This window comes from Terrapene carolina, unplaced genomic scaffold (assembly GCF_002925995.2).
Source record: "Terrapene carolina triunguis isolate 2854851 unplaced genomic scaffold, T_m_triunguis-2.0 Scaffold66, whole genome shotgun sequence".
Lineage (NCBI taxonomy): Eukaryota > Metazoa > Chordata > Testudines > Emydidae > Terrapene > Terrapene triunguis.
In genome coordinates this window covers 79,290,925-79,306,510 of record NW_020664417.1, presented here as the reverse complement: position 1 = coordinate 79,306,510, position 15,586 = coordinate 79,290,925, and the positions used below count along the sequence as shown (strand labels likewise).

Sequence of the window (15,586 nt, the reverse complement as noted above, 5' to 3'; positions counted from 1 at the left end):
CTTTCAGCTACAACGGTTATGCTCTTTTAAGCTCATTGCTAAAAGCTGTGCAATGCCCAGGCACTGTACACTTTTGCTGAAAGGATGAGGTATGTGGCTTCCAGTAATAACTCTGGATCAGATGCCAGGAAGTACAGCTAGCACCTCTCCCTAAAGAGACCAAGAACATAATCTCTGCAATTCACCTAGCTTCATTTGCCTGATTAACCAATACCATCTCTACCTGAAGTACTGTATGGCTTGATCATGCTCCCTTCGAAGTTAGTGGGAGCTTTCATGTTAGTGGGAACTGGCCCATGTTTTTCAGGTTTGAAAAAAACCTGAACCAACCCCAAATCTGTGACAAGCGTATCATTTTGGGGAGATTTTCGCAAGAGCTTTTATGATGGAATGAAGCCTGAGAAGCATTTAATCAAATCATTTCTTACTTTTTATTCATTTTCTCACATGCCTTCATTCAGTAAATCATTTTTAAAAACAGAATCCAACTCTTCAAAAGTGGAAAATTGTCTTCTAGAAAATAAACCAATCATAGAAAGGTAGGGCTCGAGAGGTCATCTAGTCCAGTCCCCCTATTCTTCAGGAATAGAATATTTTCATACCAGAGGATATTATAAGAAGCAAAGCCCCTGATGTTGCAAGAACTTATGCACACGTGTAGCATTAAGCATGTGAGCAGTCCCCTTACTTCAATCAAACTGCTCATGTGTTTAAAGTTAAGTACATGTGTGTTTGAGGCTACCCTATGTTCTGACCGAGTGCCATTTTTATTTGAAAGAAAACATAAAGTGAACTAAGTTTAATTATTTTTTGTCACAGAAGGGACCACCAGACCTCCTATACATCACAGGGCACCGACATCACCCAGCACTCACACACTAAACCCAACAACTTCACTTAGATCCACAGCCCACAGGAGACTAAACTATTGTGTGCCATAGACAGAGATCAGGAGGGACCAAGGTGTACCACTGCCTGAGGTACCTGTAATGGCTGGCAGAAAAATGATTAACTGAGATATACCCAGATAATCCTGTCAAGTGAACCACATCCACACACTGCAGAGGAAGGAAAAAGCCCCAAAGTCACTGCCAATCTGACTTGGGGGGAAATTCCTTCCTGAACCTACATAGTGATCAGTTTGACCTACAGCATGTGAGCAAGAACCAGCCAGCCAAGCACCTGAGAGGGAGAATGCTCAGTGCCACCTCACAGCACAGGCCCACACCAACCATTGTCCAATAACCTAATGCAAATTTTGCTCTCTGTTATGGTAGGGTGAATGAGAGCAGAATTTAATTTAGTGTGTGCATCAGGAGGAAAACACTGAAACATCCTTGGAGAAATAAATGCAAATGTCTATTAGTAAACAGTTAAAATGACAGCAATAATTGGATAGGGGATTTGCAAATTTAGTTCAACTAGACTATTGACTCACATTAGGAACAAAGCCTGGTGTCACAGCTTTCTCCAGGACAGCATCCCAGTTGATATCAGCTAAGTACGGAGAGCTCTGAATGTCTGCAAGACTTGAAAGGCGGCACTCAGGGTCCTTAGTGAGGAGCTGTGATCGAAACAATGCATTTTCTAAGACACTGTATGCCATAAAGATTTCAAGAAGGGTAAATGCATCTTACTAATGTGGATAATAGGATTTTTAATTAGGAAAAGCTTGGAGAACCATCTCATACTTCTTACAAGTCCCAATATTTTTAAAAAATTAACTCATGTGATGATCTGAATACATTTCCCAGACCTGCAGAAGAGCTCTGTGTAGCTCGAAAGCTTGTCTCTCTCACCAAAAGAAATTGGTCCAGTATAAGATATTACCCCACCCAGCTTGTCTCTCTAATATCCTCAGACCAACATGGCTACAACAACACTGCATATAACATTAAGGTAATGTAATTATCATCTGAGGGCTGTTCAGTGACCTATAGAATATGAAATGAATTAGTAGCACTAGTCCATTTACTAGTGGACAAGAGTCCAAGTGATGAAAAAAAAAAACTTCCCATCATAATTTGGCACTACTTGCCATCTTACATGTATTCTTTCAGTTCATTATAATATGTTTTTGCAGTGAGCTCCCTGACAATCAGGTGGAAAGCAAGTTTCAGTGTTATGGGACTTATATATGGAGATATACCTATCTCATAGAACTGGAAGGGACCCTGAAAGGTTATTGAGTCCAGCCCCCTGCTGCCTTCACTAGTAGGACCAAGTACTGATTTTGCCCCAGATCCCTAAGTGGCCCCCTCAAGGATTAAACTCACAATCCTGGGTTTAGCAGACCAATGCTCAAACCACTGAGCTATCCCTCCCCCCCTCATGGAGAATGTCCAACCTATGGTCACTTATAGCGAGGAGGCTCCAGCCTGAGAACCTTTGCTGCTGCAATTATGGGAGCACGGCACAAGAGAGGCAGTTCTTAGGTTTCTAGGTAACTTTGCTGGCAATCTCAGCAGAGATGCAAAGGATTGAATGGGAATGGAGAATGTGGTGTCCCCAAACTAGGGCTGAGGCAAGAACAGGGCAACACAGGAGGTGCCACTGCTGGATCTGTGGAAAATAGACGTCCTTGGTCTCTAGGACTGTTTCAGGAACATTCAAATTCCTTATAAAAATAATTTAAAAGATAAATTGAACTGTTTTTTCAGACCAGTATGATAACAATAATAAACCAACTTCATAGGAGACAATGCTGCACCTCTGCTGTTCAGGAAAGGCCAAGGGAAGGCACCTTTCCCTCTATCCATGAGATTAAAACAACCTGATACTTGTATGAGCTGTATCTTGCTTCTATGATATTCACTGGATTATTTGGGGGAGGAGGTGAGTGCAAATAGCGCTTGTACTGTCTTACCTTTTTCAGTAATGCTATCATGCCCTTGCACCATGTGGATGAGTAATGAACTCTTTCTATCTTGAACATGTTGAGGATCTCATCAATTGGAGTGGCTGAATGAATTTCGTATGGCCTCTGTGGTAAAGTTAAAATAATATTAATGTAAAATCAATAAGGAAGGTTATAAACAGAGCATACAAAATCTTTGTAATCCTGACCTCAGTATTGCTTACACTGAAAAACAGTGTTTGTCTAAACATACAAGACTTACAATATCTTAAAGGCTAACCCTTCTCATATGGATTGCATGTGCATTTCTTTGGTACTAATGAATTTAAATACACAGTAATTTTATATATTTTTTTTAGTTTTTATTTTGTAATATTTATAGCAGTGGGAAAGCTTTCAAGGTCAGTTCAAATTAGATTTATGAATATTTTCGTCTCTGGAGCCATCTGTGTGATGTGTAGGTTATTTTATTATTAATTATTATTATTATTATTTATTACAGATGAGCCTGGAGGCCACAACAGAGATCAGGGCACCATTGTGCTTGGTGCTGTATTTACACTTAGTAATAGATAGTCCCTGCCCCCAAAAGTTTACAATCTAAACAGAGAAGACAAAGAAAGGAAGAATCATCATCTTCATTTTACAACTGAGCAATGGCGACAGAGAGATTAAATGACTTGCCAAAGATAACGTGAGAAATCGGTGTCAGAGCAAAAATATAAAAGCAGATCCTCTATATCCCAGTCCAGTCCAGGGCCTTAATCTCAAGGCCATCCATATTCCCCATACCCTAGTAGGTAAGTGGTGAATTTAAGCTTGTTTGTTTAGTCAGCTACTGGGCATGTTTGCAGTCATGCTTCCCTCTGCACCTGCCAATCTTACAAAACAATTTGGTTTTGAAGCTTATTACACTGCTCCAACCTCAATCACATTTTAAGGTATTGTGAAAAATGCTGATACTGATGTTCTTTGGTTAATTTGAACAGTCCAAGAGCTTCAAGACATGGTCATTTTGGCCTGATCTTTTGAGGTTCTAGGCACCTGCAGCTCCCATGTTTTTCTATAGGAAGTGTGGCTGCTTAGTCCCTCTGAGAATCAAGTCACTAGTGATTTGCCCCATGCAGAGAATGAGAAAGGGAAAATGGGAGAATTATAGTTTTGCATGTATATAGCATTTCCCCCCAAGGATCTCAAAGCACTTTGGAAACCTCATTTAAGCCTCACAGTGCACACTGAAAGTCAGGGATAGAGTGCAGGAATTTTGACTCCTAGATCCTGTTCTGCTCACCTGTTCTGATCTCTGTTGAGGACACAACATTAGCAGGCTGTGAAAACTACTTTTTTACACTCTATAAGCTGTAAGGATGGTATAATATTTTAACTTGAGCATACCTGGGGTTTACAGGAGTGACACAACTAGACTATATCAGGAATTTAAATCTGCCAAGAATGAATAGGAAGTTTTTATAGAAGTAGATACCTTTTTTCACCTTCTAGATCAAACTAGGCAAGAGCAAAGGAAAGAAACTGTTTCCAAACTGACAGGTTTCAGAGGGATAGTCGTGTTAGTCTGTATCAGCAAAAACAACGAGGAGTCCTTGTGGCACCTTAGAGACTAACAAATTTATTTGGGCATAAGCTTTTGTGGGCTAGAACCCACTTCATCAGATGCATGGAGTGGAAAATACAGTAGGTAGGTATAAATATACAGCACATGAAAAGATGGTAGTTGCCTTACCATGTGGGGGGGGTCAGTGCTAATGAGGCCAATTCAATTAGGATGTATGTGGCCCATTTCCAACAGTTGACAAGAAGAGGTGAATATTAACAGAGGGAAAATTACTTTTTGTAGTGCTAACGACACAATTCAATCATGGCGGATGTGGCCCATTCCCAACAGTTGACAAGAAGGTGTGAGTATCAACAGAGGGAAAATTATTTTTTGTAGTGATCCAGCCATTCCCAGTCTTTATTCAGGCCTAATTTGATGGTGTCAAGTTTGCAAATTAATTCCAGTTCTGCAGTTTCTCGCAGAAGTCTGTTTTTGACTTTTTTTTGTTGAAGAATGGCCACTTTTAAGTCTGTTATTGAGTGTCCAGGGAGACTGAAGTGCTCTTCTACTGGTTTTTGAATGTTACAATTCTTGATGTCTGATTTGTGTCCATTTATTCTTTTGCGCAGGGACTGTCCGGTTTGGTCAATGTACATGGCAGAGGGCCATTGCTGGCACATGATGGCATATATCACATTGGTAGATGTGCAGGTGAACGAGCCCCTGATGGTGTGGCTGATGTGGTTAGGTCCTATGGTGGTGTCCCTTGAATAGATATGCGGACAGAGCTGGCAACACGGTTTGTTGCAGGGCTTGGTTCCTGGGTTAGTGTTTTTGTTGTGTGGTGTGAAGTTGCTGGTGAGTATTTGCTTTGGGTTGGGGGGCTGTCTGTAAGCGAGGACTGGCCTGTCTCCCAAGGTCTGTGAGTGTGAGGGATCGTCCTTCAGGATAGGTTGTAGATCCTTGATGGTGCGCTGGAGAGATTTTAGTTGGGGGCTGTAGGTGTTGGCTAGTGCCGTTCTGTTCTCCAATACCTCAGACAGAGACAAACACCTACAGGATCTCTATCAAGCAGTCTTAAAACTACAATACCCACCTGGGGAAGTGAAGAAACAGACTGAAAGAGCCAGAAGGGTACCCAGAAGTCACCTACTTCAGGACAGGCCCAACAAAGAAAGTAACAGAACGCCACTAGCCACCACCTACTTGGTAAGGCATTCCACTTGGTAAGGCAACTCCCATCTTTTCATGTGCTGTATATTTATACCTGCCTATTGTATTTTCCACTCCATGCATCTGATGAAGTGGGTTATAGCCCATGAAATCTTATGCCCAAATAAATTTGTTAGTCTCTAAGGTGCCACAAGGACTCCTCATTGTTTTTTCCAAATTGAATTACACTCACTTCAGTCACAAAGCCTGATGAACTATTAAAAGCAGAGATTTTAGTCTGGGCAAGAAAGAATACCCAGTTACAGAAAACTTAATTGCATCCCAGTTGGTGGCCAATGGCAGAGCGCTTAAATAAGACTAAGCTTTCAGACATGCAGTTAAAATGATGGTTTCTGAGAGATGGCAGGTGCCAAGTGTAGATGCAATCCTGATGGCGCCTTTGACTGCTCAGAACTCAACCTGGCTATACACAACTGCAGCCTAATAAGGCTTCTGGCCTATACAGTATCCACAGTGAGCTAATCAATCACTTTGGACCAATCACCAAAAGCTAGCTGCTTCAATTTCTGATTTGTTGTACCCAGAATTGCACCATCCCAAAAGCCTGCTGCCGAGCAAAGGCCATAGTTCCCAACCCAAGGAAACCACTGACAGAGCCAAATAGCTACCAGCCAATTTCTCTGATGTGTATTACCTATAAATTGATGTATGCAGTGTTGTAGCTGTGTTGGTCCCAGGATATTAGAGAGACAAGGTGGGTGTCATATGTTTCATCCCCACTCTGAACTTTAGGGTACAGATGTGGGGACCTGAATGAGAACCCCTAAGCTTAATTACCAGCTTAGATCAGTATGCTGCCACCACCAAATCGTTTAAACAACCGTTTATGAGTCATTTGGGAACTCTGTCTTCCCCCCAAAATATCTCCCTCCCAAGTACTATAACCCTTCCCTGGGTACCCTTGAGAGACTTCTCCACCAATTTCCTGGTGAACACTGATCCAAACCCCTTGGATCTTAAAACAAGAAAAAATCAATCAGGTTCTTAAAAAGAAGACTTTTAATTAAAGAAAAGGGGTGAAAGGAATACCTCTGTGAGATTAGCATGCAAGCTACTCTCACAGACAACAGATTCAAAACACAGAGGATATTCCCCTGGGCAAAACCCTTAGTTACACAAAAGAAAACCCAATTTGATTATCCCTCTATGCAAAAAGAACAAGTCACAAAAGGAAATAAACATAAGCTAATATATTCCTTCTCTAATACTCACTACCGTGTTTGATTCCTGGGTCTTTTCACTCCGGCACAAAACTTAATGAATAGCACAAAGAAAAAACTTCCCTCCTTCCTATTGCCCCGCTTCCAATAAAGTGCTGTCTTGGCTGACTGTTATTGCACAGTACAGCGCAACAAGAACAGCTGTGAGGATTATGACCCTCCCCCCTGCACAAGATTAGTTCTATCTAACAAGGGTAGAGGCAAACAAGAACAAAAAGTCAGCACAAACAAAAAGCAATTTATTGTTTTACGTAACTTATCTTGATCTCCATCAGACCATTTTGCAGGTTACCCATATTCTATCACCAGTTCCAGAGTGAGAAATGGTCTAACTATTCGGTCACGCAACAGCAGATTTATGCCTCCCTCGTCCTCTCTTCTTTTTCCCATTGGTGGTTTTGTGGTTCTGCCTACTGTGGGATTCCTGCAGCTTCCTCTGAAGCATCTGGTGCTAGCCATTGTGAGAGACAGGACTAGAAAGAACATGGCTGTGATCCAGTATAGCCATTCCTTTGCTCCTGTGGAAATGAGCCATATGTGCTCTTGCAGCTGAGCTGAGTGCTGTGGGAGCACAGAAGAGAATTGGGCTGGCTGCCTGATCTTGCAGCCCTGTATAAGCCCTGCTTCCTCACAGGGGGCCACTACAGCGGCAGGTGGGGGTTTTGAAGCTTGTGCTTTTAATGGGTAGTAACATAGGTAGGGTTGAGTACATTTCCTCACCCCTACTACTCCTTCTCTTGTGTTTTGTGCTCCACTGCTTAGGCCTTGTCTAGACTAGTAAAAATGGTGTTTACAATTTAGAAAAACAAGCACTTTTTCCATACTCTAGACAAGGCCATGGACTAATCTGTCCCCACAATGACAGCCTGTTTCACAAGCAACAAACCCTGCTCAATAGGGCAGAAATGCCTGGCTGGGTCATCAGATGGATGGTGGTGTTTTTATTTTAACATGGTTTTGAAATTCAGCCTCCATTCCAGCCTTGTTTTGTCTCTAGACAGAGAAAATCATTCTGGGAAGATTGTGCTGAGCTTGGCAAATAGATACCTACATAATCTACACAATTATTAAAGTAATTGGCAACTCTGTGATCAGGGCTGGGACTCGACATCCTCTGTTGTGCACTCCATCACAATGTTCTCTTCCTGAGAACCCCTCTGCCAACAGACTACTGTTAAAGCAGTATGGTGTTATTTCATTGGTTTTTAATCTAAGTAGAGCTGGTAGCAGTGCTTTTTATTAAGGTTGCCTGACACTTCCCATTACGATACCCTGTTTTCAGTTTCACATGACTTTGCCAACATGTAACCATTTGGGCTAAAAATGTACATGCCATCCTTGTCTGCCTTCTCTAATTAGAATTTGAATTCTTTAGGTCAGGGATTGTTTTATACTATGTGTTTATACCATGCCTGGCATGATGGAGAGCTGATCTCTGTTGGGGCCTCTTGGTGTTTGTTTGGTAATACAAATAGTAACTATGACTTTTCTAGAGAACGTCTACTATGTATGGTGACCACCATGCAGCAAAGAGTTCTAAAATCCTCTTCCGCCCCAAACCTCCAAAAAAGGAATGAAATATAAAATGAAACACTTAAGCCACAAGTACTGCACAGAAATTTTATTTAAAGTGCTATCTTCCATGGGGAATGGTAAATAAATATTTAACAGTATCAGGTTTTATTCCTTTGGAACCAAAATGGAATGGAATTTTTCCATTATCTTCTGTGAAACTCAACCATGCTTAGGAAGATTTTTCTTCAAGCTCATTCACATACTTGATTAGATAAGTAATGAGTGGTCTGAAAGAGAAGCCTCTCCTGTGGTTGGTCCAAACATCTTGGCATATTCTATTAACTCTTCCTCAGGTATTGCTCAAGAGAGCAAAAATATAATGAAATCCCATAATACTTAACTTATATATTGAAAATATTTAATTGTTTCCAATTTGATATATTCATGTATCCAGGACTCAATCCTGCCGCCCTTACTTATGTGAGCAGTCCTGTGAGCAAAGCCTGCAGGAGTAGCCCTTCAAAATGTTTCATTTGAACACACCATGTAATTTACGTCCTTTTTTGGTGAACTGCCATGAAATAATTACTAGAGCTGGGTGAAAGCTTTATAACAAAACGTAAAACTGGGAAGTTACCCCCAGTTGGAGAGTGCACTAGAAACCCAAATCTCATGTCATGTTCACCCAAAGTTTGGCATGAAAGTTAAGCAAAATAAGTCAGACACTCTGCAAACATTTCAACTATTGTCAGGCAAAACTTTAAATAAAACCAAAACCAAACACTCTTACCCAACCCCGCAGCAATTCATATGCTGTAATTCCTAGTGACCACCAGTCTACTGGGTATGAATATCCTGGACCTCCATCCATAAAGGCCTGGAACACTTCTGGAGCTAAAATAAATAAATCAAATCTAATGAAGTGCATTGTACTTTAAGGTTAAATGGTAGCTTGTTAATAACATTTGCATTTGAAAAAAAAGGAACAAGTGTGCAGTTAGGTGAAAGTAATCACCCAATCTGCATTCAGAGATACACAGAATTGTTTTCAGGAGTGTACGAAAGTTCCTAGTTTAATTAGAAATAAGGGGTTTTGCATGCCCAACTGCACTGTTTGGTGTTCAAACATAAAAAGAGAGATGGTCAAGAGTGTACAGCATTCAGGCTTTAGTCCTTCCTCCATATATATAGTCCTCCCTCTTCAAACACTTCCTGAAAATAGAGTTCTCTAAGTTCCTAGACATTACCCTATACCAGGGGTAGGCAACCTATGGTACACGTGCCGAAGGCGGCACGCAAGCTGATTTTCAGTGGCACTTACACTGCCCGGTTCCTGGCCACTCGTGCGGGGAGCTCTGCATTTTAATTTAATTTTAAATGAAGCTTCTTAAACTTATTTAATTTACATACAACAATAGTTTAGTTATATATTATAGACTTATAGAAAGAGACCTTCTAAAAACGTTAAAATGTATTACTGGCATGCAAAACCTTAAATTAGAGTGAATAAATGAAGACTTGGCACACCACTTCTGAAATGTATAGGGCAGGGGTCGGCAACCTAAGTATACTATATTATAACAACCCCCATTGGGAAGCTATATATTGTAACACGCCTAGCTCAGAACGCAGATATCCTACTGTACTCAGAGTAAGTAAGGCAAAATATTATCAGTTATTTTGAAAATACCCAATTGTGCATTGAAATCATCATTCGATTTTAAAAAGAATCCAGGGAAAAGATATATTCATTATTTATTAAATGTTTCTAGATACATAGAGGCAAGTGCATTACTGAAGTGGGGGAATCATATATGAAATATATTTGTTACTTAATGCCTGGAAGATTAAAATGAATAAATGAACTTTGTGAGCCAAATTCAACTCTAGTGAAACCAGATTGAATTCCACTTAAATTAATGGAGTAAATGCTTTCTTAACACAGGAATGAATTTGGCCTTTGAATACAGACAACTGGTAGAAACAACCATAACTTTAACCACTGGACTATGATAACCAGACTCATTTCACATAGGTCATTCGACACCCGTCATGTAGAATCAACTTTTGGTCACTACTGACTTGAGATGGATTGGAATTGGTGACCAAAAGTTGAAAGGCTTTATAATTCTTTGCCAACTCCCTGAATCAGTCATTCCCCCAGTATTGAAATGGATATAAACCTCCTGCTTTAGAGTTTAAACCAATCTCTAAGAATTAAAGATTAAGATGAAAACTTCCTAGGGGACATTTGGCCACTGTCAGAGACCGGATATTGGACTTGTTGGACCGTGACTCTGATCCAGTATGGCAATTCATATGTTTCAACACACAGTTAAAAATCTGGAGAGGCTTTATCATCCATATTGCTATCTTCCAGGCAAAACGTTTATCAGGATTTTACTAGGCCATCCATTTTATATTTGAAATTCATATATTGAAATTTATATATGAAATCTGGATTGTTTGGGTTTGTGATTAAAATAAATTAGAGTCAACCAAATTTGTAGGAGTTGAAATGTAACTAAATATCTTGGGAATTACGAAATTCCCCAACTGATTTCAATTTCAGTGTTGAACAAACTCAAATGCAAAGACAGTCACTTTGACTGTATTGCCACAAAGGGTTAATTTAGTGGTTATTTGATGTATTTGATCTAGAAAATAAAACAAGACACAATAAATCTCAAACTCACGTATCATACATGCAAAATTCTATATTAGGATGGAATTAAGTTAATTATTTTTTAAATTAAATATAAATCCAGATACTAATACAAAATCTGACCTGATTTGAGATAAATATACTATTTATGAAGTGATAAATGCCATAGAAATAGCTTGCCCACTAAAAAAGCCTTTGATCTTATCAAAATCAGATATATTATTAGTTAACTTTAGTAAGAGAAAAAAATCCTCTAAATAAAAGATCTGTAGAATCTTTTGAAAACCACAGACAACTAAGGTAAGATATGAAATGAAAAGGTAGTCATGCTTTTCTAATTAGTTCACAGTATAATGTCAGTAAACTCTGTGATAACACCACATTCCTTGGGTATTTTCTAAACAATGGTATCGCCAAGCAGAACCATGATGCTAGATTGCAATTACCAGGTGAGTTCTTCCATGGCTGATACTGAGACTAATGCACTACATTACCGTCTCATCACTTACAATCGCACACTAATGTGAATGTGGCCGTAAAGGATCTATCCTCTAGCCTAGTCACAACTAGTTCAGAGCGGCAGCCAGGGGTTTGATTATCTCATTTAGGGAATCCGCTTTAACTAAATCAAAGGAGTTCCTTATGGAGAAGTATGTGACTTTTGGATCATTTCCTGGGGCATCCTGGAGACCTGGATTAAAACTCCCTTAAGTGATGAATTCAGAAAGTCCATAAACCTATTATTCACATCTTAAGCTGTACTTACATATAGAGCAATTCTTTATGAAATATACAACTGGAATATAACAGCTTGTTTTCCTTACACACGAGTCATAATTGTCCCTCATTCATATTTTAGGACAGTTTAAAAATTATTGAATTGAAAGTCAGTGAAGAAAGCTTGCTTGCTATGTAGGCATATTACTCTGTTGTACGGTGCAGCATGACCCTCATTATTTAATTCATAGCTGCACTGTTGCAATGTGGTGAGGGGCCCCTCTTTCATTTCTGTGGGGTAGCATTGAAAGTGCTTCATTGATGTAATGTTTAGAGTTGTGTGAGAGGGTTGTAACACTGCCAGACTGCTACAGCTGGGTTTTTCTAATTCAGTGCCTGGGTTATTTATTTATTTTATTTTATTTGTTGTGTCTGAGAGCTGCAGTGAACAATGTCACCTCATCCCCAAATTAGACTGATCAGCAGGATGTGCTTCAAGTTTCAGCACTGAGCCAACTGTTTGTTTGGTTTCGAGGTCTATTTAAAGGTGCTCTGTTTTCCCACCTTAAGCTGGTGACAGTGTCTTCAGATCAGAAAATGAACATTTAGGCTCCTGTTTTCTAAAGCAGATAAGCAGCTTTTCTCTGCTTTAATGGTATTTATTTTCCTTCCAGAGCAACTCTCTGTAGTCCAACAGCTTGAGTGACAGTTTTAGGATTTAAGCACTTGCTCTACCAGATGAGAAGAGACTGAATGAATTAAGGTGTTGCATCAATTATGGCAAGTTACGTGCTACCTTATATGGCCCTACTGAAGTCAATGGAAGTTTTGCCATTGACTTCCATGGCACCAGGATTTCACCCTTGGGCTCTGATTCAGCAAAGCACTTAAGCATATGCTTAAAATAATGTGTTTAATGTGCTCTGAATGTGGTTAAAATTAAGCATGTGCCTAAGTGCTTTTCTGAATTGGGATCTTAGGTCCATAGGATACCATCAGATCTTTATTGCAAAGCTCTGTGATTTGGCAATATTGGTGCACTTCAGGGCCCGACAACAGCCTCCTTGCTGAATTTTGGACCCATAAGAGGATGCCATCCTGAAAAGGAGGGGTGGATCCTACATATGATCTGCATTTGCATTACAAGAGCATTGAATTGGGGTGTACGGAATAATGAAAAGCGACTATTCTGTGGAGGCCAAATTCTGAGTACAAACTGTTTGGGATAAAAGCTAGTAAAGAGTCTGCAGGGGAGCGTTAACAATTGCCACTGACTTTACTCATTGTATTTATTGAAATATGTAAAACAATTATCCAGTGCTATTGAGAGTAAAGATCAAATCCAGCCTTGATGCCCAGGACTGTGGAAATCCCCCAGCAACATAACCAGTGTGGTTCTACCATATAAAAGCAGGAGGGAGCTAGCTTCAAGTAGACTATGCATGTGGGTGGACATCCTGGTGTGGTGTGGAGCCCAACTCTGGGCAGGCGACTGGTGCACAGGGTAGGGCATGGGGTGGTCAGGGTTGGAGTGGGAAAGAGGCTCTACTACTGTGTGGATCCTCTGTTGCCCTGTTCCTTCATGATGTGGGGCTGCATGAGTTATGGAGGGCTACTTCAACCCTTCATGGAGTAGATCCTCAGCATATCTGCAGGCCTGAGGTGGAGAGAATGCCTACCTTTCTTCTCCCTGCACATCTACCTAGCCCTCAGAGCAGCTACTTGGACTGGGCTTTGATTTTTGCCCTAATCGATTCATTCAAATGTGTTGAATTGAAAGAGCCCAGGTAAGAGGGAAAATTCCATCTCTGCCTGGTCCCAGTGAAATCTACCCACCAATGCTCTTCAGCAAGATATTAAGTTAAAATCATTGGGCCTGATCTTACTAACATACATCATTGCAGTGAAGTCAATGGGGTTTTGTATGGTAGCAAGCATAACTCTTACTGTGAGGTTAAGTGCTTCTCTAGCTCCTTCTAGATGTCTGGTAGCATGAGCTCTGGGTACTACAACCTCACAGAGGAGAGAGAAAGTGCTGCTGTAGGCACTAGGCTCTACAGACTCCAGCTCTTGGTGAGTTCCCATAAACACACATTTCAAGCAAATAACAGAGGACTATTTTACTATGGCTGGCGAAAATAAAGGGTGCAAATGGCCCTAGGCATAAGGAGTTCAATAGTGATAATAAAGTTCAAAGCAACAGTCCCTAACTCAACCCCTAAGAGCCATCCAGAACAGGGCGAGGAAGCAAAGTGTCTCCCTGGGACCGCGCTATACTGCCCTCCTTGCAGGTGGCTGCCTGTTTCCTCCTGCTGTGGTTACTGCTGACACTGAACCTGCAACAGCATTTACACAGCCCGCTCCCAGGTTGGACCTCCAGCCCCTACTTTTCTCCTGAACTGGTCCCCTCTGACTTCAGGATATGCTTCTTTTTTCCCCCTGTACCTGTGATTATGAGCTTGCTGGATACTGGACCTGGTAATATAGCGCTCTCCTCTGGTTAGATACTTTCCCACTCATTCACGTGACAGGAAGGAGGCAGCAGGTTCATTTAGTATTATAAGAACAAGTGATCATTTGCTGACCATATGATGAGGCACAACATTCTTGTTAGCTTCTTGTAGAAGCAGAAGTCTCACAGAATTAAAACAAAAACCTGATTTTCAGAGGTGCTGAGTACCTGCAGCTCCCATTGAATCCAAGGGATTTAATTTTTGTCACACTCCCAATTAACGTATTCTGCCTTCCGCTCTCCACATCTCTACATCTACTTACTGTGCATTAGCCAGGGTAGTAGTTTTACTCATCCTTTTAAAGGTTGAACTCAATTAAAACTGCAGGTGTAAGGACTTCTGGGAATCAGGCCCTAAACTGGGCACCCAAAGACACAGGCACCCAAAAAGGTGGACACTTCTGAAAATGAAGATCTCAGGGACCAGACAACTTTTGGCCTAGATAAAAAGGAATATCACTGTGCACACCAAAGTGATGTTATTGCTTATGGTCAAACCCCATTCCACACAATACTGAATGAAACTGGAAGCAAACAGTGGTAATGAATCAGAACAGGATAGAGAGGAGTCGATGTCCCATGTTAGGACACCTGTGCCAACTTTAACATGGTAAGTGATGATCTCAAAGATGATTTATTGGCAGGTTTAATAATAAACAAACTAATACTTTTAACTTCAAAGACTCTCCAAGTTATAAATCTTAATTCCTTTCTCCTCTACCTCTACACTTTTTCTCTTAACATACTTTTAATCTCACTCTGTTTTATGCTCTTGTTTGCTTTCTTGAAAACTGACATAAAATTAACCTGTTTGGGTGGTAAACAGAGTCTGTTTGAATGTATTCAAGGGTCCCACCATACATTTTCTTTTAAATGAACTAATAAATAAAATAACATACCATCTCCTTTTCCATAGTTCAATATTTAAAGACTTTTGTAAATCTTAAAATGTCTTTTGGCATTCAAAGATCTACAATGCCGTATCATTGCAGATCTTTATAGATTCTAAGGTCAGATAGGACCATTGTGATAATCTAGTCTGACCTCCTGTATAGCAAAGGCCATAGAACTTCCCCAACATAATTACTGTTGGAAGGAGAGCAGAGCTTTTAGAAAAACATCCAATCTTAATTTTAAAATTTTCAGTGATGGAGAATCCACAACCACCATTGGTAAATTGTTCCAATGGTTAATTACCCTCCCATCTCTGCACCCAGATCTCTCAGAATAGCACTTTATGATAGATTAGCCCATTGCATGTTTTGCCTTAGAGTGAGATCATATTTGGAGAACAGGTAATAACTATAATTAA

General features: G+C 40.4%; 1 protein-coding gene across 1 annotated transcript in view; it reads right to left on the bottom strand.

The window, feature by feature from the left end:
* The window catches only part of STK32B (serine/threonine kinase 32B), a 264,988-nt gene that overhangs the window by 40,418 nt on the left and 208,984 nt on the right, over positions 1–15,586 (bottom strand). Inside the window, exons 6-8 of the mRNA XM_024204530.3 lie at positions 9,171–9,274; positions 2,867–2,983; positions 1,439–1,564 (exon numbers count right to left, since the gene is read on the bottom strand). Coding sequence (XP_024060298.1) covers positions 1,439–1,564; positions 2,867–2,983; positions 9,171–9,274 — 347 coding nt within the window. The remainder of the gene's footprint in view (positions 1–1,438; positions 1,565–2,866; positions 2,984–9,170; positions 9,275–15,586) is intronic.